The sequence below is a fragment of the Dissoconium aciculare genome (assembly GCF_010015565.1).
Source record: "Dissoconium aciculare CBS 342.82 unplaced genomic scaffold K489scaffold_1, whole genome shotgun sequence".
In the NCBI taxonomy this organism is placed as follows: domain Eukaryota; kingdom Fungi; phylum Ascomycota; class Dothideomycetes; order Mycosphaerellales; family Dissoconiaceae; genus Dissoconium; species Dissoconium aciculare.
This window is the reverse complement of record NW_022984951.1, coordinates 1,452,772-1,474,831: the sequence shown is the minus strand read 5'-3', so window position 1 is coordinate 1,474,831 and position 22,060 is coordinate 1,452,772. Positions and strand designations below refer to the sequence as shown.

Below are 22,060 nucleotides of genomic sequence, written 5' to 3'. Positions count from 1 at the left end.
CTCTCCTGCCTCTAGACCCAAACGTAGCACTCTACCAGAACACCACGCCGGGCAAATCTGGAACTCTGCCCTTTCTCCATCATGTCGGCCCACTTGAGGCCATCATAGATCACGCTCGTTTCTTGCATTTGTCTCTCTTTTCCCATTGGAATCATTACTTGTCACAAGCTCCAATGCAGAGCAAGGCCCCGCTGCCCAGTGCAGCACCCAAGGGTGTTGCGCCTCGCGATGTAAAGGCAGAGGACAAGCGTCTCGCGGTGCAGTTCAAGGCCCAGCATGGGCTCATTGTAGCTTTCTTCATTCTCATTTTGTATGCTGAACACTGTCCTGAAACTTCTTACTATCCTCCTTGGTCTGGTGCCATCGCTAACTGATGACCCAATGTCCCAAGTGTCTTTCACGCGCTCGCCATTTATCTCTTCTGCAGCGGTTTCTTGCTTTCGCGCCTAGTACTGCCGCATCGATCGGAATGCGCCATTCGACCAATTGACGTTCATGACGCCCCCGGCCACTCTCCTGGAACCCAAGAGCTGGGATGTTGGACACCTAAAAGCTTCAGCAAAGCTGTCGTAGTGGTTGTAGACGCGTTGCGGTACGATTTCACAGTGCCCTTCAAGCCTCGACCTGGACAAGAGACCGCTCATCATTTTCATGATGCATTTCCTATCCTGTACGAAACAGCAGTCAACTTCCCAGCAAACGCTTTTCTTCGCCCCTTCATTGCCGATCCGCCGACCACAACACTTCAACGACTGAAAGGTCTCACAACAGGGACGTTGCCGGTATTCATCGATGCTGGGTCAAACTTTGCTGGAACAGCTATTGACGAGGACAACATCATTGAGCAGCTCTACAAGGCGGGCAAGAGAGTAGTGCATCTGGGGGATGATACCTGGCATTCTCTGTTCCCAGGATATTTCGAGCCCAACTTGACGCGGGCTTACGACTCGTTCAATGTCTGGGATCTGCACACCTTGGACAATGGCGTCAACGAGCACATCTTTCCACTTCTCGATCCGGCCATGCGTGATCGTTGGGATGTCATCATTGCTCATTATCTTGGAGTGGACCATGCTGGCCATCGCTATGGACCGGACCACCCCGCTATGGCGGATAAACTGCAACAGATGGATGGAGTATTGCGTCGTATGATTGATGCATTGGATGAGGACACCTTATTGGTGGTCATGGGAGATCATGGCATGGATGTAAAAGGTGACCACGGAGGTGAGTCGGATGACGAGGTGGAGGCCGCTTTGTGGATGTATTCGAAACGGCCCTTCTTTGGACGGCGCGAGAAGTCATTCGTGGAACCACCAGCGACAGCTAAGGAGAGACCCGTTGCTCAAATCGATCTCGTCCCGACTTTGTCCTTGCTCCTCGGCATGCCGATACCCTTCAATAATCTCGGCTGGCCAATTGAGGAAGCGTTTAATCCTTCAAGTCCCAAGGATCTTTCAATCGTGGGGCGCATCACGGCAGCGCAGATCCATCGCTATCAGACAGAATATGCTCGAGCGAGGAAAATGGGCGATTCTTTTGCCGTGGCAGAAAGTCTCTGGCAGGCGGCCGACAGTGTTTGGCGCTCGATGTCATCAAAGTCATTGAAGCCAGGCAGCAATGAGGCCTGGGGTCTCTACGAAGCCTATGCAGCTTATCAAAGAGAGAACCTACGGACCTCAAAGCATCTCTGGGCACGATTTGACCTTACCAGCATGACGATGGGCATTGTCACGCTGGTCGGCACATTCGTTTTACTGATCGTCTATGCTCAAGGCATTGCTGGAGATCGTGCCGCAATCACTCCTCCGCTACTTGGATCGGGTCTGCTCGGAACCGTCATTGGTGCGATTGCGGGAGCCGGTTTTGGTATGCTTCTGACCTTGGGCGTTTTACAATCAATTGCGTTTGGTGCAGCCGCTGGAGGAATATTGGCTACGTCTTATGGACTTTGGCCTGCGAGGAAGTTCCTGCAGCTTCCTCTTCCAAGAACACTCTGGGGCGGATACTGCTTCTTGATCACGGCTCTGCTTTGCATTGGGTTTGCGTCCAACTCATTCGTCGTGTGGGAAGACGAGCAATTGTTATTCCTGTTGACCACATTCGGTGTGCTCATGCTTGGAGCATCTCTGGGACGGGCAGAGGCTTACGATCGGAAGCTTGGATCTCTTAATGCGGTTTCGTTCTTGGTCGCAACGCGGTTGAGTTCCCTCTCGCGTCTGTGCCGAGAAGAGCAAATGCCGAACTGCCGCTCATCATACTACGCGTCGGCCACATCGTCAACATCGTCCAATTGGCAGCTGTTTATTCCATTTGTGGTGGCGCTCGTCTTGCCATCGATCATCAGATTCTTCTTTGTTCGTACGCTCAACTACCATGGCTCAGCTGTCATCTGGATCGGCATCGCCCTGCGCGTGGGGCTGGTCATGGTCGCTTCATACTGGTTCCTTGATGCCGCTGATGACGGGGAGTGGTATCCTGGGATCTCGAAGAATTTGCTTAAGACTACACGCATCGTGATTGCCCAGGTTGTGCTTTCCGTCGCCTTTGCTGCTGGATATGCGACCTACATATGGGCCGCGCCGATGTTGGCTGTCAAGACAGAAGAAGCACCAGCCCCACCGGCCACCACGGTCTCCAAACCAATTGACAATGGCGAGCCTGACGCACCTGTTCTAACTACTGTGCGTGCACCTCCCGCTGCACCTCGCACCAAGCTCATCATCTATGGGTATGCGAACATTCACGGCACTCGCTATTTCCTCCTTCCTTGCGCATGGCTGCTCGCCCTCCTACTCGTACAGAAGCCGATGGGACAGGGCGCCCTTGCGCTATGCATGATTTCCATTCTCAACATCCTTGAAATGATCGACGCGAACAACATCCGCTCCTCACCTGTTGGCCCAATCATCCTGGCCCTGCTTGGCAGCTTTCACTTTTTCAAAACCGGCCACCAAGCTGCGCTGGCTACGATACAGTGGGAGTCGGCATTTATTCCGCTCCGTACGATCCAATATCCTTGGAGTCCCCTGCTTGTCGTCTTGAACAGTTTTGGTCCACAGATCCTCTGCGCCGTTGCTGTGCCGACGATTGCACTATGGAAGGTGCCACCGAAACACCCAGCTCTCCTGAGTCGAATTGCTGGAGGGATGGCCACACACCTGATGTTCTACGCAGCTATTGCGGTCGCCACTGTCATCGAGGCTGCATGGTTGCGGAGACATCTGATGCTCTATCGCGTGTTCATGCCACGCATGCTTCTGGCGATCATCTCGTTGCTACTAGTCGAGCTCATAGGAGCCCTTGTAGCCCTCGTCGGGGTCAGGTGGAGTGTGGTAAGCGTGGGCGACGTCCTAGGGTGGCCAGATGTCAACCAGAAATAGAACATGTACATTGCAAATCACGTCTGTATCGTGAAGAAGATTGAACCCCGTTCTGGTGAGCGAGGAACGATTGGAAGAGTAGGCAGGTCGCAACGGAGATACTAAGTCACTCCCATACTTTGCCTCGCCTTCCGGAGGTGAGGATTACGCACCTCTCGCCTTATGCTTTTATTGTCTCTTTTATAAGTGATCTTTCCTACTGAATGAGGTGAAGCCTCCGCCGCGTGGTATTCTATGACATTCCTGTCTGCAGAGAATTATGAAGCTTGTGGACTGGTTGTCTTTGAGTACTAGGACTTGTGCTGAGATCCATGGATGCCTATGTAGCATGAAATATACCGCTGACTGACCTTGGAACAATCAATTTAATTTGTTATACATGTAATCACCTGGGCATGTACGCCTCATGGAAGGTTGGAGGCAATAAAAATCGTCCGAGGTTATGCCGCGATTCAAGCACGAGTGGTATGACTACAATTGCAGCTTTATAATTGGCTCGGACATATCCGGTGCTAGAGTGTTGTCATCTACTACTTTGGACTTGCGTGCACACCTGCATGGACACGACCTGAGTGCAGACAGAAATGACTTGAGCACACAGACGGTCATGACTCGAGTGCAGACAGAAATATTGAAGCGTACCTAGGTAGACTTGAAAATAACTTAGGAATAGTTCTAATCATAAATTATGTATGGACATATGAAAGTAATTCGAGTACAGTACAAACTCGATTTCCGAGGTGACAAACGATGGTCGAGATGTCAGGGTTCAGCTTCAACTAATGAGTACCTCATTCGTTGGCGTCACGAGGCCGGGATGTGAGATGTTCAGAAAGTGAGCGTACCTAGTAGGTAGGCACTTACATTGACACCATCATACCTAGGTAGGTATTCTTATTGTTGTTAGCCGACTTCACGGGCAAGTCGTCATGTCGAATGGTGCCTGTCCCCACAATTCAGCATTGAGAGCAAGCCACGTCTCCAGACTTCAGTCCTTTTCTTTTTGAGTAGATGATCGCGATCAGGTTGCATCGCTGCACCAAATACAACTCTGCACAATGTCGGCTCAACAACCAGATGTGAGCTCGTTAACGACCTGGGAGGATGCCTTCCAATACCCATTGCCAGTTGTGCGCAAGCTGGAGCAGCAGCTCCGGCGCAACATGGAAGATAATCGGCAGAAACTACGCACCCTGGTCGGCGCCAGCTACCGAGACCTCCTAGGTACTGCCGAGCGCATCATTGATATGGATGAGCAGATCCAAGGCGTTGAATCACATCTCGGTGACATCGGGCGGAAATGCAACGCACGCATGCTCGAACGCATTGAGAGCAACCATGTTCAGATGAAGAAAGAGCGTGCGACCTCAGAGCAGGCCCGATATGGGGCGCTTGCGCAGACGAAAGTCCTCCAAAACGCGCTGGTGGTAACAGTACGGATAATCAAGGCGAATGAAGATGCACTGCTTGCATCAAAGTTGTTGGTTCTAGCGCGATTGCTGCACAAGAGCGTCGCCGAGAGCGAGCAGGCGCCTGCAGTGTTGGAGGATCTGGCGAAGAGAATGAGACGGACGAGGAAGAGACTGCTATCATACATCGAACGCTCGCTGGTTCGTGCGGATGTGGACAAGAAATTCACTTTGCAGACACTTTGTGCGTATGCTTTAATCTCAAATTCCTCTCCGAAGGATGTGCTACGGCATTTTCTCCAGGTCCGATTTACACAGCTCGAGAGTCGGGCTGAGAGTGCTTCGGAGGCGGACCTCATGGATGCTCTCGATTTATTTCAACGCACATTGGCAGATACGCGAGAGCTGTTTCCCAAAAGGTTCCTCGAATCGCTTTCGCAAATCTCCAAGGTCGCTTTGACGCGAGACGTGGGTGTTCGTGCAGTCGTCGAACTCAATTTGGACGTCTACGAGCAATGGATCGCGCCAGACGTGCGCAACTTTATACCTTGGATTAGCCATGAATCGATCGTCATTTCGGAAGTCAAGAATGCGCTCTCGTCGTGGGCGCGACATGCTCAGAAGTACCTGCTGCAAGGCCTCACAGACTGTTTGGCGCAGCAGACTGAAGCAAAGCAGGTGTTGGAAATGCGGCACAAAGTGCTCTCGAAATATCTGTCGCTTGGCGCACGTTTCCGCGACGAGAGCCAGCTCCGTGCAATTAACGACATGCGGGGAGCATTCCTTGCGAAGCTTGAGACTCTCACCAAAGAGGCAGCGGAGTTAGCATTGTCAGATATGTTCCCAGATGCGCATGATCAGTCTGCTGGCCAGGGACGTGATCTCGATCTTTGGAACCTGGCGGGCGAGAATCTGGATCTTGGCCGAGGTGCGACAGCTTTTCGACAGGCGGTCCTCAGACGACAGCATGGGCGTTCGGATGGTATCCGACGGCATACACAATTGTTTGATGAATGGATCGAGCGGCTAGAACGCACCAAAAGCATTGCCGTTGCCTTACGTGCAACCAAATGGGATGATGATGTTGAACTCGATTTGGATGATTTGGATGACGGAGAGACCATGCTCACTGCTCTCAGCAAACAAGATCCCCAGCGGTTGGAGGAGGCGCTGCTCGAGGCGGCGACCGCAACACTTCGCAAAACATATACTGTCATCGAAGAGCATGCAAAAGGCGAAAATGTAGACGTGGCCCTGCATGTTCGAATGCTGCGGGAATTGGACCTTCGGAAGCGTGGCCTCGTTGCAACCTTCGCATCCTTCGACACGGTGTCCTGTGACCACGCGGTTGTTCGGTCGTTACATCTGCGTATCGCGACATCAGTCGCAGACCCTCCGTTAGCAGCGTACAGCCGGTGGATGCGCGTCCTTCGCTACATACCAACAAGCCTTTGGGACGGTACGCCAAATTTGCCCGTGCAGCCGTCGACCGGGACGTTCCGATTTTTGACCGACTTACATCGTCAAATGTCCGCTTCTGGGACAGATCTCTGGGCCCCTGATGCCGTGCAGACATTGAAGGCCTCTATCATTGAGCAATTGGCGGAGCGCGATGTATTCGATGTGATTACAGCCAGAGAAGTAGAGGTGCTCGAGGACGACGACCACGAAGAAGAAGACAAAGTTGCCGATGAGGCCGAGACAGAATCCACAGCTAAAGAATCCAAAATTGACGCACAACTCCGGGAACAACATCTCCAGATGGCACTTGATGGATTCTATCTACAACGAGCATTACAAGTATCTTCCATCGTCGGCAGCAGCAACGACAACGTCAAGGCCAGTGGCGAGGGCAGATTCTCGACTACGGTCGATCAGCTCATGCAGCATGTCGGGCTGGAGCCGGCGGCGCAGGAACGGCTTAGGAAGAACGCGCATGAATACTGGCGTCGGACCTTTCTCCTCTTCGGACTTTTATCAGGTTGAAGCTATGGGGCTCAGCGATTGTAGATTAGAATTTTACAAACATGATGCTGCGACGATGACAAATACTAAATGCCACTGTTCGTGCGCTATCGAAAACAAACAATTGCGAGCATGCTTTTCTTTGCCATACGAGGTAGAAACATGTGGAGTGGATGCGTGGCAGGTTGATCGACCAGGCTAGCGGAACATTTTATTTGGTCATTAAAAGTGGTGGGGAAAGGGCCAGGGTATGTTGAGTGAGAAGATCGATAGCCCAGGACTGGAGGCATGCAGGTGATGGGTGGTAGGGCGCGGGGGTTAGTGGTGGAGGAAAAAGACGCTTGTGATGGATCTATCGTTTCATATTCTTCTTCTGTGGATCGCTCCTTTGGGCGTTCCTTGCAAGCGTATCAGCCCGGTGCCGTTCGATCCTGTGTGATGACTAATCACATACAAGCAGCTGCTCGGTGGGGGATTAATCATCTTCACCTTGCATCTCGCGCCGGCATCATCACGAGATCCTATGTATATAATAATAAGGCCGTTGCTCTCAAGGATACTGAAGCTGCAGGTCGGCCATGTTTCAACCTCGTGGCGGAACGAGGAGATCCCGATCCGCCCCTCAAAGCCCAACGTCCTGGAACCCACCGACGTGTGCACTGTACATGCATGCAAATGCGGCTCCCAGAGGTCCGGTGTCAGAAACTTATTCGATAAATCCTTCAAAATGTCAAAAGGAAATATACTAGCATAGGTGTTGGATCCCTGCAAACTGCGATTGAGCGGAGCCGACACACGAGTCAGACTACTTTCGTCACTCGTCATTCACGCGTTATGGATCCTGGTAGCAGGTCATGAAACATCCGTCTGGGGTCTACAGTGTCCCAGAAAGGTCTCAATTTTCGACGATGAAGCATTCGTCGGTTTCATTCCTGGTCTCGTGATGTGTCGATATTATCGCAGTCACAAACAAGGAGAGGTACAGTCTACAAGTGTTGTTACAGATGTCCCGGTCGTCATCCTGCAATCCAGGAACGAGTCATCGGGGCGCCCGCGCGACCGCGCCGCATCATCGTTCGACACCGGTACCACTGTCGCAGCTCCCCTTCCCTCTTTTTGACACTTTGCTGCAGTGCCGTCGGAGATGCGCATGGTTATACATGATCATAGACCAAATTCTCGCTCGATCAGTATCAGCGGTCGCCAAGTACATATTACATGAAATACTCATTGCCGCCGGAAGGGATCAAGAGCAATATCCACGAGGACAGCCACAATGGCATATTCGTGCTTTGGTGGCGGTTCTACTGGATCTGAAAATCGTTAGCGGGAGAGCCGAAGTGTGACCAGCCGGGCAGCTAGTGTCCGGGTGCATGCACGAAATGTCCACTACACATGTTTCACAAGCTGGTCGCTCTTCTTTGCCCGTACCTCGGACCTCTCCTCCTCTGCCTGCCTGGCGCTGCCTCCTACACCACTTTCTGTCATTTCGATACGGATCGTGACTCGCTTTGTTTCACGAAAAGCGAAAATCCTGCGTGATAGTTCCAAAACAATTCAAAGTGTCACTCTAGTATCATTATTGTTACAATGGTCGTACGTAGCACGCGCGAATCCGTTGCATCCAAAATCACGACAACAGCGATGATACAGGGATACACCCTCGTGCGGCAGTCCCCTGCCGGTGTCGTTCAATGAATTCTCGCTTTGCCAGAGAGCACGTCAAAACTTGAAATTACACTTTTGCGCGGACATAATGCTAGAGGAATTCTATGCTATGCAATTGCCAAATCGCTCGAATCGATCATGATGATACGTGGTTTCGTCGGGGGAGGTTTATGTTTCCCCATCCTTGATCACCAGTAGTGGACTATTGTATTTGTTGCTGCATGCAGGTGGATAGGTATCCTCGACGCGAATGGCCTAGATTCTTTCCGCTCCACTTGCTGCGCCCGCTTCTTTTTAGGTCGTATATTCTTACCTGTTAAAGAGAATACCACAGACTCCAATCCCTTGACCTGGAGGTTAGCGAGTCCCACATTGCGAAATAGGAAATGCGACAAGTGAAAAGGGAAATATTGGACTAGTGCATTCCAGCATGGATGGGTGTTGTTTTAGCCCACGACGTGAGAATCCAGCGCGACAGTAGTGGGCTAATCAGCAAAAGCTCCACCACTGGCGGAAACCACGGTCAAACACTTGCCCACCCACTACCTCACACTCACACCCACTTGCACGCACCCGCCGCTTCCCTCATCCGCACGCACACGTAATTCTCAAGCGCAGCGTTCCTACGCCATCCATCCATCCATAGAGGCTGGTCGACGAACTGTACACCACTATAACATCAAACAAAGCCTACAGCTTGGTGACCAAACAACTCTTGACATACCCACATCACACTGATGATGATGCTGCTGCTGCTGATGATGATGATAACAATAATAATAACAACAATAATAATGATAATAATACTACCCACCTGACAACAATAATAATGCGAATAGAAGAACAAGGAGACGACGACGAATCTCGCCTTGATTGCGACCCCCCCTGGGACAAGATCGCGAGTTGTCTGAGGTGCTGCACATCTATCGGCGTCTATCTCTGTCATCATTCTTTCTCCTCTCTCTCTCTCTCCACCCTCCTCATTTTCTCCCTCGCACAACTATCACCGCCTTGAGCAGCCTTTCACTCCACACGTTCTCCGTCCAGCACAGGCATTGTCAGGCCATGCATTACTGCACCTAGCTTTTGTCTTGAACTTTCCTCTCACGCGCCTCACTCCGCCGACAATTTGGTGCTGGATCGTGCTGTGCACTACGCCATCACACCCACCTTCCACCCTCCACCACAAACTACTACTTACTGTACTACCACCACCACTACCATCACACATACGCACCTACTGCAGCGCGCCTTTCCTTCATTTTTGGACCTGCAGTTAAGCAAGCATCCTCTGCTAGCACCATCGCACACTTACGCCTGTTGTTGCCGCATTCTCTTCCTTTCTCATTCTCTTTGCCCTCTTGCCCTTCGCGCCAGACGGGTGAGTGAACACCATCTCGCAACGACGCTCTCTCGAGCATTTCGCGATCCGATCCACCATCATGTCGACGGCCGTCGCACCCTCGCACGCAAATCCTCCCGCTGCCTCCGCCGCCGCCGAACGACAGATCTCGCCGCGACAATTTGCTTCGATTGCGCCCTCCGCTCCCACATCCTCGGCGCATTCGAACAGCCATGAGCCCTCAGCGAAGCGCGCAAGGAGCAATGATTCACCAGAGATTGCTGGAGAGCGATCGCTTGCGAATAGCAAAAGCTCGCCTCTGTCGTACGTATCGCTCCGTCACGAATCAACGTCCACTGTGTAATAGCTGACACCTTCCGCGCCCAGCTTCCGCACTGGCATGTCGTCTGCCACTAGAGTGAAGAAAGAGCCTGGCTCGCCTGCAGCGCCCTCTTCTCGACCACGACCCAAGCGACTCGATCTTTCGTCCAGTTCTTCCGCCGCCATAAGTCGTGCTCCGCATACCGCTCGACCAGCTCCACCGCTCACCTCGCGAGAATTGGCTGGATTGGCTATTCAGGATGTGGGGATCGCATGCCTCTCGCCAGGCTTTCAGACGAACGATCCGAGCATGCGTGAGCAGTTGCAAAGGAGTCTCGATGTGCGGGATCACCAAAGACAGATAATTGAAGCACGCCTACAGGGAGCCAAGCCAGGGAGCTCACATGATAGCGAAGGCGCTCGGACGCAGGATGGTCATTCTTTGGGCGGACATGCCGGTGCGAGGGTATCTAGTAATCCTCGTCGGAAAGGACCGCCGCCCGGTCTGTCAATCAATGCGCCGTCAGCTGCTCAATTTGCGAACGATCGTGTCATTCAGTCCGCTCCACTCCATCAGACGTTCACAGGTCTCCGACCTGGTGAGTACCCGCATACTCGTCATGTTCAACACGGCCCGAGTGGTCTCAGCCATAGCAGCCATGTCAACAATCCCCAGCCGCCGCCTCAGACGAACAACCGACTGCCGCCCATATCGGACGTCTTCCCAAACGACCGACTCGAAGCGTCGCGAGGTCATATGAATGGTTCTCCACGTGGCTCCCATATTGCACCTCCTGCACCATCGCCAGGCTTCCCACCACCGCAATTTCAGGCTCCTCCTCCCAGTACTCGCGGTCGAGAGTTCCGCTCCTCAGAAGAAGCTATCCAAGGCATGGCAGGCGGCCGCGAAGACATGCTTCCCAAGCGCATTCACTATGGAGGTGTTCAACCGCCAACTCCACCTTCACCCATGCCTCACGCCCAGTACCAGCGTGGTGCGCCGTCAGCGCACGTCCCTCACAGCAGCCACTATCCTCATGATTCGAGCGAGCCTTCTCCACATGCTGGGCGTCATTCTCGTCGCGACCTCGATGGCCCTGGGGGACGCTCGGAGGCGTCTTACCGTCCTCAGTCGATTAATGGCCGCCGTCGCGGCCGCGATGAATATGAGCGCGACCAGGGAAGCTCCCCACCAACCGGCCCCGCCCCATCCGGACCCTCGTCTTATCATTCAAGGTTTGGCGCGCATGCCGCCGAACCGCGACACCCTCATGCGACAGTGGCTGTCCGAGGAGATGACCGGGATCGCGCAGAGGAAGATTGGCGGGCAGGTATCAGCTCATCGGAGAAGAAGGAGGAATTCATGCGCTTGATGGAGAGAGCATGGGACCTGTTCCACTCATGAAGATGCCAGCAAGGACCGACCAATGTTCGCTTCTATTTCGGTAACTCAGCGTCCACGATTACCATCAGGCGCCTTGCGCCAGAATTTTCACATCTAATACGACCATCACTGGAGTGTTCAGCTCTCCCTCACGGCCTTCCCCGAAACGTCCCGATCTTTCGTCGATCGACCATCCTAGCATCATCCGGCTCCGATTCTGTTGATCGAATATTGGAGCAGGTAAATTACACAGGTTCATTTAACCCCCGAGCATTTGTATGACTGGAACGGTGGTGACCACGCATGACGTAAAAGGCAGGCAAGCTCTCTAATTATCAAATGAGCCTCAGACAATGGACGTCAAGGCTGTCAAATCACGGCTAAAGTCTTTAGTCCAGGAGACTTTTTACTTTTTTTCTCTCCTAGAACAGGGCGGGACCCTGTCTTGTCGTAGGTACATTCCAATCGGAAAATCAAGAAGTTTTCGCAAAATATCTGGCGAACTAGTCAACTATACTGTAGTTGTACTTTACCTTCACGATATAAACAGTTTTGTCTGCGACTGACATGTGCAAGTGATCCTCACCTGGCCATCCTGCGAACCATAATAGCTCCTATTCCACAGATAAATTGCTTTTTTAACACTTGTCACACGTACATCGTAGGACATCATCCGACGGACTTGTGGGCGGTGAGGATTAGAAGTGTGTATGCTAATCCTTCACATTCGAGGGCTGCAATACCTCAGTCCATACAGCGCTCACTTGACGCGAGTAATAATAAACCACGCGTCGCCTTTGCTGATTTAGAAACTTGTTGGTGGCTGGCCCGCATCCTACGGAGTGAAATTTCTCGTGATGTGACAGGACCGCCGATGCGCCTTTGCAAAGCCCCTTTTTCCATCTTGGTCGTGATATGAGTTTACTTGCACCTTGCCCAAGACACACTCCACACTTTCACATCTTACGTTTAATTTCCCCGACCACACTCTGCAGCAACGATGATTCCTGTTTCTTCGCCAACCTCTCCTGCAGCTGTTTCGGGCCCACCACTCCCACATGCTGATAACGCTTCGCCCAACCAAATGGATCCGCATTGGCCTCGACAACAAACCCGGTGGTTTTGGCCGGCACCATCCGCGTGCTGCCCTCCTTGGGCTCGTAGCAGATGACGAACATCCGCCAGACGCTCGCGTGTAGCATCGCCCAGCCGGCAAACCAATTTATGAGGTAGTCCGATCGTGCGGTGTCGTCCATACTTGCGAGTCGGGGCATCGTCGATGCGTCGATCATGAGCAGACTTGAGGTCGGAAGGGTCTTCGTCATATCGTCAGGATTGTGGTCCTCGGCGGGACAGAAGAAGCAGAGCGCGGTGTAGAGCTCCACGTATCGGGAGTCTTGCGTTGATGCGATCAGGTCCAGCAGCCAAGCTTTGACGTTGGGTCGGGTGACGATCTTGCTGTGGGACAGAGGTCGCTCATTATCTCTTTTGATGAATGTGATGATGTCGCGCGACTCGTTCGGATGATATTGTAACGCCTCGTCTGTCAGATATATGACTTGGCCGTTGGGGAACAATCTGACACATCCAAAAGAAGGTCGTTCGTGTAGAACGGCAGCTGCATCGCGGTTGACGCCTACGGAAAAGAATCTTGGCCCAGCACCATGCTGGGCGATGAGATCGTACAGCCGTGGTATGCTGTCCAGACGCACTTCGGGATGTATAATGACAAGGCACGAACGTCGGTATTTTTTGACAAAATACAGCCAAGCACCCGCTGTGCCAGAGTGGTAAATCTTACAGCCTTGCTCGATGAAGAATCGTGAAAACAACTCGAACTCAATGTGTCGTGATGCAGGTAGCATAAGAAAGACGGCCTCGATTCGTTTATCGTGCTCCTTCAGGAGCAGTCGATCGGCATCAAGGTCTACTATTGCAGCACCCACGCCTTCGACGGATCTGAATGATCTGTTCTGAAACTGTGTTAAGTTAGCAGCTAGGTGATCTTCGAATCCCGGCATCTGAGTGAACAAACAAAAGCTAAGTATGGCAGAATCTGTCGACCCTGGTCGAGACTCGACTGGTGGAAGAAACTTCCACTCTTCCGCAGTAGAAGGATAGATCAACATCTTCAGCATGCCGCTGTTGACCCTTGCTATCAAACCCGATGTGGTCGATTTACACAACTCAGCGACAGACTGAGCTGAAGTGGCATGGTCTGCATCGGCGATAACACGGCCGCTACTTTGCTCTGCAATTTTGGTGCCCTTGGTCCAGACAATGCTCTGGAAATCAGAGGCCATGATTGCATGCTGGACTTCCAGTATGGTAGCCGAGGACGACGGCAATGCATGGTCACTAGCCTCGAGGTGCACATTGAGCTCGACGTCTTCCGAGACGCCTTCCAGGGTGATGTGAATAGTGGCCTTCAAGAGTTGTAGGGAAACGCTTGAAGCACGTCGAGGCCGAGAATCCGTAGCAATTGAATTGCTGCTTTTCCTGGCCATTGTACCACTACGGTTCCCACTTTGTGACGCATTGGCTTCAGAAGCCATATCCCGCCTTGAGCCATCGACGTCGGGATGTTTGCTTGGCACAGAAGCATTGACGATCGGGCTCCGCTCGTCATCGATACCGTCGAGACGAGATGTGCCCGTCCGCGCATTATCAGTGATCGGGTCGCGTGTACCAGCACGGGAGCCGCATTCACGGCATGAGTCGGGGGAGGATCTGCGAGAGTGGTTTGCGATTGTATTCGGAAGAGACATGTGTCTGTCGTCAAGAGATCGATCTCCCACTGGTACTTCTCTGATCGTCCCAGGCTTTTTCGTGTAGTATCCTGTGTCTCGATGGGCAAATCGGCAATTAGGATTGAAACACCCGCCTCCATCCTTCCAATAGAAGCAGGTCGTCTCTTCTCTGGGCACGCGATGGAACCCTCTTGGCCCCGTCGGAGCTGCGTGTAGCTTTAATTGCGAGCGATCATGTGCTCCTGGTGGCCGCCCGTAGTACCCTGTATCATGATGGGCGAATGCACATTCCTGATCAGTCCGATAGCATTTGCCTGCCGTTCTCCAGAAATGACAAGCGATGTTTTTGGCACCGAGAATTTGTGGATCTGCCCAATGGTGGGCTCGAGTGCACGTGATTGCATCATTTGGACATCGACCGGCAGCCCACTCAGGACACGTTTTGACATATGCGCTTTTAGGAAGAGCAGTAGCACTTGTGGCAGTCACTGGGCGTGAAGCAGCATCGCTCGCATTTCGGGCTCGTGGAACCGGCGAAGGTGAGCGACGTCCCGGCTTAGGGGGTGGCGATCGACGATTGTAAACGTTTGAAGATGCCTGTGAGGTCACCTGTTGAGCTGTGGAAGGAGCTGGAGGGGCCGTTTCCGGTTTGCCTGTCTTTGGGTCGAGCAGGACGAGCTTTCTTATATCCGGAGGTGGTTCATTCTGTGCTCCATACTTTTGGTACCGGCCCATCTGAGAGAGCTTTCTGAATTGCGCTTCTGTCGACTGTTTGGGAGTATCACCGCTTACTCTTGGCCGCTGCTTGCGAGGCACAGACTCTCTCAAGTTCGACGTCTTGTTTTGTGTAATCTCAGCGGAGCTCGTCGTTCGACCGAGAGTGAGATCCGGCCGTGTAGTGGGGTTTACCCGAGTCTCTGATACCTTTCGACTTGATGTAGTCCCAGCAGCGTTCGAGGCAGGCATCATGTTAGCCGTAGGCGCAGTTTTCCTTGGAGCGGATCGAGCTACCACCGCAGGTTGCTGTTCATACTGCTCCTCTAGTACGTCTTCGTTGAGAGCTTCATCTTCTGACTCACTATAATTAGAGCCATCTGACGATATGGCTAGCCGTCGTGCCACGACTCGAGCCTGGCCCTTGCGAATGGGTGTAGTCGTAGGCTTGGTCGCCTTGCGTGGCCGCTCAAGCGCTCTGTCCGGCGAAGCTTTCTCCTTCGTGAACTGGGTAGATAGTGAATCTTCTCCATCTGAAGTGTTGTTCTTCCTAGATTTGGGCGCAGGTTTCGGATTAGAGGATTGAGCTCTGCGCTTGGCTCGCTTAGCCTCCCTTCGCTTCAAGCGATCATCTCTTTGCGCACAAGCGACTGTGACAGCGTGTGTAAATTCGTCAGGATCAAATGGCTCGGCCAAACCTTGAGCGATAGCAGCCTTCTGTTCTTCCCATTGCTCGATAATTGACCTATCTTCGATGTTACTCAGCGGCTCCCATGTCGCCGCGCTCAATGGATAGCCTTCCCATTTGATCAAGTATCGCATCTCATTGTCTTCGTGATGGCGTTCCTCGAGGAGCACCTTTTCCACGGCATATTCGTCAAGCTGTTCGCTCTCAACCGTGGTGTCAGTTGCAACAGAATCGTCGCCCGATTCACTTTCGATAAAGAGCGTACGGCTGGCCATGACGGACTGATCAAAAAGCCGGCATCGTCCACGTTACAAAACGCAGTGAGAGACTAGAAGATGTGTCAAACCGGACTTGCACAACCGAGTGAAGGGATGGGTTTGGGTATTGGCGCATACTGTGTTCAGCTTTCACCTGATGACCTGAGCGGAAAGAGCTTTGGATATTGGGTGCGAGGAAAATATAGATTTCCAGAACACTACCTGGCCGGCTTATCACTATTTTATTAACGAAGTGAGCTGGAGTCATGCACACCTGGGCACTTGATGTGTTCGAGCCAGATTGGAAGCGTGGCGACTTCAGCAATTTCCGCAAAACATACCTATCTGAGGTATCTGATTGACAGGCAGGGCAACAATGTTGACAGGACTACTCTACGGACTAAGACACGTCCCAAGTCACATTCAAATACATGTACATACTCTGTCAAGCTCACAATCCACCATATGGTGAAGAATGATGTGCGACAGGAAATTCGCCTCATCCAAAGACTCTGTCAGGGACTTTCGTCGACAAGATGCGGAAAATTGTCAGTGCGAGAAGTGTTTAATTATCCCTCGCCGCGCGATCATCTGATATTGTGATACTAGGTAGACTTGTGTCCGGCCAACACCTGCATATTTCGCAACAGAAGAAACGATCTCAAGGTGCCAGATGTCGCATTGGTGCTGATGGCTACTACACTACAAATTGGTATCTCGCTAATTACACAAATCATCAACTCATGAACAGTACGCCCGACCTCTCCGTTTCGGCCCCATATGTATGCATGACCCTGGCACCATGTCACGCGATGAACTCGCGCTCTTAAAGCCCCAATGCCGTGACGATGACCCGATGACCCAATTACATTAATTATATCCTTCCGTCGTACTTGATGTCGGCCAGTCATCCTCCGTAATGCTCGACCAAAAAACCCAGATCATAACCACGGAAAAGTATGTGAACAATGATTCAAAGAGGCCACCATTGATCTTGCCATTGGTGCCGTTGCAGATATGCACGCTGATGACAAACTGGAAGATCTGGCCAATCGCGAATAACAATGCAGCAGCAACAAGATAATCTAAGAAAGCGTCAGCAGAGTGCCAGTATCGTCGTGATGATTATGCCTTACACATTGGTCTGATCTCGCCCAAGACACGCAACACCAAAACGGACTCCAGAACGAAGTACAACACAACGAAGATCAACGGGACAAGCAGGAAGAGCGTGTACAACGCATATGCCTGATTTGGTGCCACGAGGGTGCTGTCCCAGTAGCCAGTCCAGCTGAAGCCAGTGTCGAGCGCAATGTATCCAGTGCCGACGAAAAGGGCTGTGGCGGAACCGAAGATCAAGAGCAAAGATGCCCATGTTCCGTCATATAAGATCTGGAAGCCCACTGCGCCATTCATTAGGAGGATCCATGAGGTTGCGACGACTGCTGCGATGTGTGCTGCCGAGAACGCTCGGCGTACGCGACTGTTGAGGGGGAATCCGCCGATCGAGAAGATCTCGCAAACCTCTATGATGAGATAGCCGATGAGGAAGAATTGCATCTCTCTGTGTGAAGTGTCAGATGGTCCCTTGCGCATAGTTATGACCTTTGATGGTTCATATGCGGCCTACCTTCTGCCAACCGCAGCTCTTTTCCGTTCTGACCGCCAGAGCAGAAAGAATACCGAGAGTATCGCAATTCCGGCCACGAGAATTGAGCCTATTCACGCCATCAATGACCCATCGTGCTTGCTATCATCCATCGACCTACCCAGATTGGCCAAGTAGCGATCATCCCCCAAAGGTATGCCGGTGAGTTGGCAGCCTCCAAAGTAGTTCGTCTGATCGACGACATTGTTTGGCCGCGCGCGCGATTCGTAGAAGAGATTGCACACTGGGATTGTCGCATAGCCACTGCCGCTATCGCGACAGAAATCGAAAAAACGACCGTACTGGCTCATGATGAGAGGTGAGGCCGAGCAGCGGCTCAGTCAGGTTCGCGCGTCGAGGAGCAATGTAAGGTCCTGCGGTGGATGAAGAGAATGGTCGAGGGTGCGTGGTCTGCCAGATCCAACGGCGCGAGGCAAGAATAACGAGCGGCAGGTCGGCAAAGTAGAGCCGCGATGCGCGAGCACTCGACCTGGATGAGGCGGTGGTCAGAACCGGCGTTGGACGACGTGCGAGAATGCAAGCAAGAAGCCGTAGCATGCGTGGGAGCATCGTGCATACATACCGCCAGTAGTGTAGATGAGATGGTGGGCGCACTTTTGTTAGGTACCCGTTACCTACCTAGGCACCGTTACGTGAATGGCTGGTTGCAGTCGGTGAAATTGCATGAAGGCACGCTAGACTGAGCTTCAACGGCCTAACGGAGTAATCTGGTACGTACCCACGCAGCAGAGCTTGAGAGACTACCTAGGGAAAGGGCTCATCAGAGAGGCGTGTGTGTGTGACGATCATCAAATATTTGTTCTACCCAACGAGATTGATTCGGCGTTCACTCACTCTCCAACATCGTACAAGGCGGCTTTGTCCTCCCAATGTTCTTCCACTCGCAGAGCGCGTGTCTGCAACGTCGCTTCATGTCGTAGAACACAGTGAGACACAGGCCAGACCTTTAAACTACATGTGACAGCAAACATGATCAACGGCGATGACGTGCAAACGAGGTTCTTTCGCCCGGATGAGAGCTGTTTTCGGGTGAACACAGGCGTGCATGCAACATCTGGTACTGTCTGTGCTGGAAGAGAGAGAGAGAGAGCCTACTCAGGTAGAAAGGCGTTGTTGTGCGGCCCAGACATTGTCTGCTTTTGAAGGACCTAGGTTTATACAGTTCGCAATCGAAGGCTGTCGCCGGGACGATCCGTGGCTGTGGCTTTGAGCCAGCGATTTCTCCTCCGCAGAAGGTGACTTCGGGTGGCTGGAGTAAGTCACATATTTGAACCTCTTGTGTGAGACAGTCTGGAGGTTGTTGAATGACCTCTTGGCCAGGGTGAATCTCAGGAATAGTATGTACTGTGACCTTCGCTTGGTGATATTTAATGCAACGAGGATCAAAATCCACACAGTGCGCAGCCCATGATTCATGCAGTTCTAGTGAGCCCCACAACTCACCATCCACAACTCATCATGCGCGTACCCAGGTATTATCATTTGATCGACATACTGTAGCTTAATATAAGGCTGGGGATATAAATCCTAGATCCTACGCAAAGAAGGTTCTCTGCATATTAGGCTCGCATAGAACAGGCAGGGACAGGATCTGCACGACGTCGAAAAGTGTAAAACTACCTAGGTAGTCATCGGAGTGAAGATGTATCAGATTTTTAATCGGAAGGGTCTTTCCGATTTGACTAGTAACTGCATCAATACTAGGTACATTAGAAAGGCCGTGTATACATCGTACTGATGGACTGGCCGAGGAATATGCTCCCTCGACGATCACATCCCTGCGTAGCTGAACTCTTCGCAGCAGGTCGTTGTCTTGCTGGTAGTAGCGACTGCCTCTCAGTCGCCGAACCCGTCGGTTCGGACATTGGATTCTACATGGAGCCTCAACCCTGCCCCTCGTCTAGACGTGCTTTCGCTCATGGAGCCCGGAGCTTCTTGTCTTTGGCTTCCTCCGGATTACCCTTGGTCAAGTCCTCAGTGGCGTGTTTCTTGCCATTCTTGTGACCATCCTTCTTGCTGACGGCGTTTTCCCGCTCCTTTACGGCCTGCTCGCGCTCTTTGATGCGTCGCTCCTCTGCCTCCACCATGTCCATCCATTGATCCTCTCCTTTGTATTTCTCGTGGTGAATCCGCTTTTCGATGAGATTCTTGTGCTCGGGATCATTCGGATCTACGATCTTGATGGTCTCCCAGCGGCCGGAACCAGCCATGCGGTCGTTACCCTCGAATGCCAAACTGATGATAACAGCCGCAATGGTGAACCCTTGTGCGTAGACACGAGCCTGGACTAGCTTTTGCTGTGTAGTAAGCCACCGACTCCGACCAACAATGCCTAGCGCCGCGCCCATAGACACCACCCAAGAGCCGAAGACGAGGCTGTATCGATTGTCCTGCAGCCACTCCATGGACTTCTGCTTGCTACTTTTCTGCGAATCGATTTGTTCCTGCATTGATTTTTGCTCATCTCTGTACTCCTTGCCTGCCCAATTGTCGGTTTCAAATTGCCGGGAGTATCGATCGGCATAGACAATAGCTAAGAAATGTTAACAAGTGTTACTTCGCTGGCATGCTCTATACTCACATGCAAAGGTTCCAGAGGAGGCGATAAGGAAGACTCGAAACGGCAGTGTAAGGCTTTTGAAGGCTGGATATCGAACGGAGGCAGCATACACGCCTGCTGTTCCCAATATGGTTCCGGCGACACCGCCAATGGCACCGCCTTTCAATGTGGCACTACCATGTTTATTAGCATCCAATTAATGTGTCGGGTCGCGTGCTCGCATACTTGTAGTGAGCCGCCTCTTGTTCGGCTGTTAGAATCTTCATTTTGTGAATTTCCACCGGGAGATTCAAAGCGCAAGATGGCGATTGATGGCTGCAATTCGCCCGAGACCAATGTCGGATTTCCAGAAGAATGTTGCAATGTTGAGAAGGGCGGAATTTGTTAAGAAACAACTCATAACTTGTAGCAGCGGCACAAGCTCGGGCTTATCGTCGCAGGACGCAAGCGTAACGTCATGATGCGGCGAGCGGGAGCTTGCACGGCTTACAAGGCTGCCCAGGTGTCCAAGTAATAAATCATCGCCGCCTCACCAGGCCAAATTCTGGCTAGCGGCGGCTGCCTCAGCCCTTACACATGCTCATTTTTGAAGCAATTAAATTTCTCGCACGTGCCGATGGAGTATTGAGACGATCCTGAAATGACTTCGGCACGACTCTTAAACCGCAACGTCCGACCACAGCAGGCTCAACTTGAGTACGATGATGATACGGGCGAAGACGTCATCGGTGAATCGTCAAGCTTAAATGAGCAAGAAAGTGACGGCATGCCAGCCCGCAGTGACGAGGAGGTCAATGGAGAAGAACATGAAGTCAGTGATGATTTCGAGCTGAGCGACAGCGATGAAGATGGCGCAACCCGCTACACAGACAGTGGGCTAGTTGGCGACCAGATCACCAATGTTTCCTTTGGGATTCTGAAACAAGCTCAGGATGCGCTCTCGCGCAAGCGCAAAAGAGGGTCGGATCAGACGCAAGACCAGGACCAGAAACTGGAAGCTCTTCGGCAAAGATTAAGACAAATCAAAGAATCCAAATCATTGCCGTCGTCCTCGGCCAAAGATTTAGGCGGCGCATCAGCGAAACTTGAGACTCGGTCAAGACGAATTGAAGGCAAGGACGGTGTGGAGGAGGATACGGGAAGCGACTCAGACTCTGCGCCGTCTGAAGAAGGTGATGACATTTCGCGCTCCCGCACTTCCAAACATGCTCCGGCTGCACAGTCTTCAAAGCACCAGGTGTCTCGGCGACGAAACGTCATAGATGTTCCGCAGCGTCGTTACCGGGATCCACGCTTTGACGCCATCCAGCAACAACGCTCTGCGCACACAGGGGACAGCGAAAAAGCCTACGGTTTTCTTCGAGAATATCAGAAAGCTGAGATTGAAGAGCTGCAAGCTGCTGCTAAAAAGAGTCGGAACGAGGAGGATGCAGCGCGTTTGCGGCGCACGGCGGGCAGTATGCGAAATCAGATCATGGCTCGCGAAGCCAAGGAGCGCACGCAAGCCGTCATTCGCCAGCATCGCAAGGAGGAACGTCTCAAGGTTGAGCAAGGCAAGACGCCATACTACCTTAAGGACAAAGAGATCAAGGAGCGGGCATTGGTTGAGAAATATAAGGGTTTGAAGAGCAAGGAGCGGGAGAGATTAATGGAGAGGCGGCAACGCAAGGAGGGCCAAAAGGAGAAGAAGAGGATGCCAAACGCGCGGAGGATGGTAGGATAGCGAAGATTGATCTGGGCTCATTCATGAGACCAGAAACGAAACTCTTCAGCCCAGCAGCATGACAATCCTCTCGGTTTCCCACAAGACAAACTTCACTATCCGCTTTGTGGTGTCGCAGCTTGTAGCACTCCACAGGACCAGGGCGAACAAAATCAACGAAAGAATGGAAAACCTGCTCTGGGCATGATCAGAGCTGTGGAAGTGTTCGACTTGGGAGACATTTCCAT

General features: G+C 52.2%; 7 protein-coding genes across 7 annotated transcripts; 4 read left to right on the top strand and 3 right to left on the bottom strand.

Annotated features, from left to right (window-relative positions):
* Positions 1–29: 29 nt before the first annotated feature.
* Positions 30–3,738, top strand: K489DRAFT_427770 (uncharacterized protein). Its single transcript, XM_033608311.1, has 2 exons — positions 30–310; positions 392–3,738. The coding sequence occupies exons 1-2, from the start codon at positions 174–176 to the stop codon at positions 3,381–3,383; spliced, it is 3,129 nt and encodes a 1,042-aa protein (XP_033464437.1). The 5' UTR covers positions 30–173; the 3' UTR covers positions 3,384–3,738.
* A 510-nt stretch (positions 3,739–4,248) lies between these two features.
* On the top strand, positions 4,249–7,098 carry K489DRAFT_375492 (uncharacterized protein). Its single transcript, XM_033603697.1, has one exon. It carries the CDS (start codon positions 4,442–4,444, stop codon positions 6,776–6,778), a length of 2,337 nt encoding a protein of 778 aa, XP_033464436.1. The 5' UTR covers positions 4,249–4,441; the 3' UTR covers positions 6,779–7,098.
* Positions 7,099–9,414: 2,316 nt separating this feature from the next.
* K489DRAFT_348710 (uncharacterized protein) lies at positions 9,415–11,493 on the top strand (the record flags this gene model as incomplete). The annotated part of the gene is made up of 4 exons (XM_033602379.1): positions 9,415–10,091; positions 10,155–11,100; positions 11,203–11,373; positions 11,437–11,493. The coding sequence occupies exons 1-4, from the start codon at positions 9,868–9,870 to the stop codon at positions 11,491–11,493; spliced, it is 1,398 nt and encodes a 465-aa protein (XP_033464435.1). The 5' UTR covers positions 9,415–9,867.
* Positions 11,494–12,233: 740 nt separating this feature from the next.
* Positions 12,234–16,173, bottom strand: K489DRAFT_15182 (uncharacterized protein). The gene is made up of 2 exons (XM_033599230.1): positions 16,020–16,173; positions 12,234–15,952 (listed from the first exon to the last, which is right to left on the bottom strand). Exon 2 carries the CDS (start codon positions 15,897–15,899, stop codon positions 12,429–12,431), a length of 3,471 nt encoding a protein of 1,156 aa, XP_033464434.1. The 5' UTR covers positions 15,900–15,952; positions 16,020–16,173; the 3' UTR covers positions 12,234–12,428.
* A 558-nt stretch (positions 16,174–16,731) lies between these two features.
* K489DRAFT_15137 (uncharacterized protein) lies at positions 16,732–18,137 on the bottom strand. Its single transcript, XM_033599226.1, has 5 exons — positions 18,113–18,137; positions 17,651–18,019; positions 17,512–17,599; positions 17,018–17,445; positions 16,732–16,966 (listed from the first exon to the last, which is right to left on the bottom strand). Exons 2-5 carry the CDS (start codon positions 17,838–17,840, stop codon positions 16,752–16,754), a joined length of 921 nt encoding a protein of 306 aa, XP_033464433.1. The 5' UTR covers positions 17,841–18,019; positions 18,113–18,137; the 3' UTR covers positions 16,732–16,751.
* Positions 18,138–19,267: 1,130 nt separating this feature from the next.
* K489DRAFT_391897 (uncharacterized protein) lies at positions 19,268–20,376 on the bottom strand (the record flags this gene model as incomplete). The annotated part of the gene is made up of 3 exons (XM_033606714.1): positions 19,268–20,083; positions 20,132–20,283; positions 20,336–20,376. 3 exons carry the CDS (start codon positions 20,374–20,376, stop codon positions 19,467–19,469), a joined length of 810 nt encoding a protein of 269 aa, XP_033464432.1. The 3' UTR covers positions 19,268–19,466.
* Positions 20,377–20,411: 35 nt separating this feature from the next.
* Positions 20,412–21,833, top strand: K489DRAFT_385998 (DUF947-domain-containing protein; the record flags this gene model as incomplete). The annotated part of the gene is made up of 2 exons (XM_033606186.1): positions 20,412–20,466; positions 20,980–21,833. 2 exons carry the CDS (start codon positions 20,412–20,414, stop codon positions 21,831–21,833), a joined length of 909 nt encoding a protein of 302 aa, XP_033464431.1.
* Between the last annotated feature and the right edge of the window lie 227 nt (positions 21,834–22,060).

Excerpts from the sequence above, each read along its gene's own strand:
- K489DRAFT_15137 (XM_033599226.1), bottom strand. The coding sequence starts at position 17,840 with ATGAGCCAGTACGGTCGTTTTTTCGATTTCTGTCGCGATAGCGGCAGT. Across the intron at positions 17,446-17,511 it reads AGAGCTGCGGTTGGCAGAAG|AGAGATGCAATTCTTCCTCA; the intron begins GTAGGCCGCATA and ends CACTTCACACAG. Across the intron at positions 16,967-17,017 it reads GGGCGAGATCAGACCAATGT|ATTATCTTGTTGCTGCTGCA; the intron begins GTAAGGCATAAT and ends ACGCTTTCTTAG.
- K489DRAFT_427770 (XM_033608311.1), top strand. The coding sequence starts at position 174 with ATGCAGAGCAAGGCCCCGCTGCCCAGTGCAGCACCCAAGGGTGTTGCG. Across the intron at positions 311-391 it reads GCTTTCTTCATTCTCATTTT|TGTCTTTCACGCGCTCGCCA; the intron begins GTATGCTGAACA and ends CAATGTCCCAAG.
- K489DRAFT_375492 (XM_033603697.1), top strand. The coding sequence starts at position 4,442 with ATGTCGGCTCAACAACCAGATGTGAGCTCGTTAACGACCTGGGAGGAT.
- K489DRAFT_15182 (XM_033599230.1), bottom strand. The coding sequence starts at position 15,899 with ATGGCCAGCCGTACGCTCTTTATCGAAAGTGAATCGGGCGACGATTCT.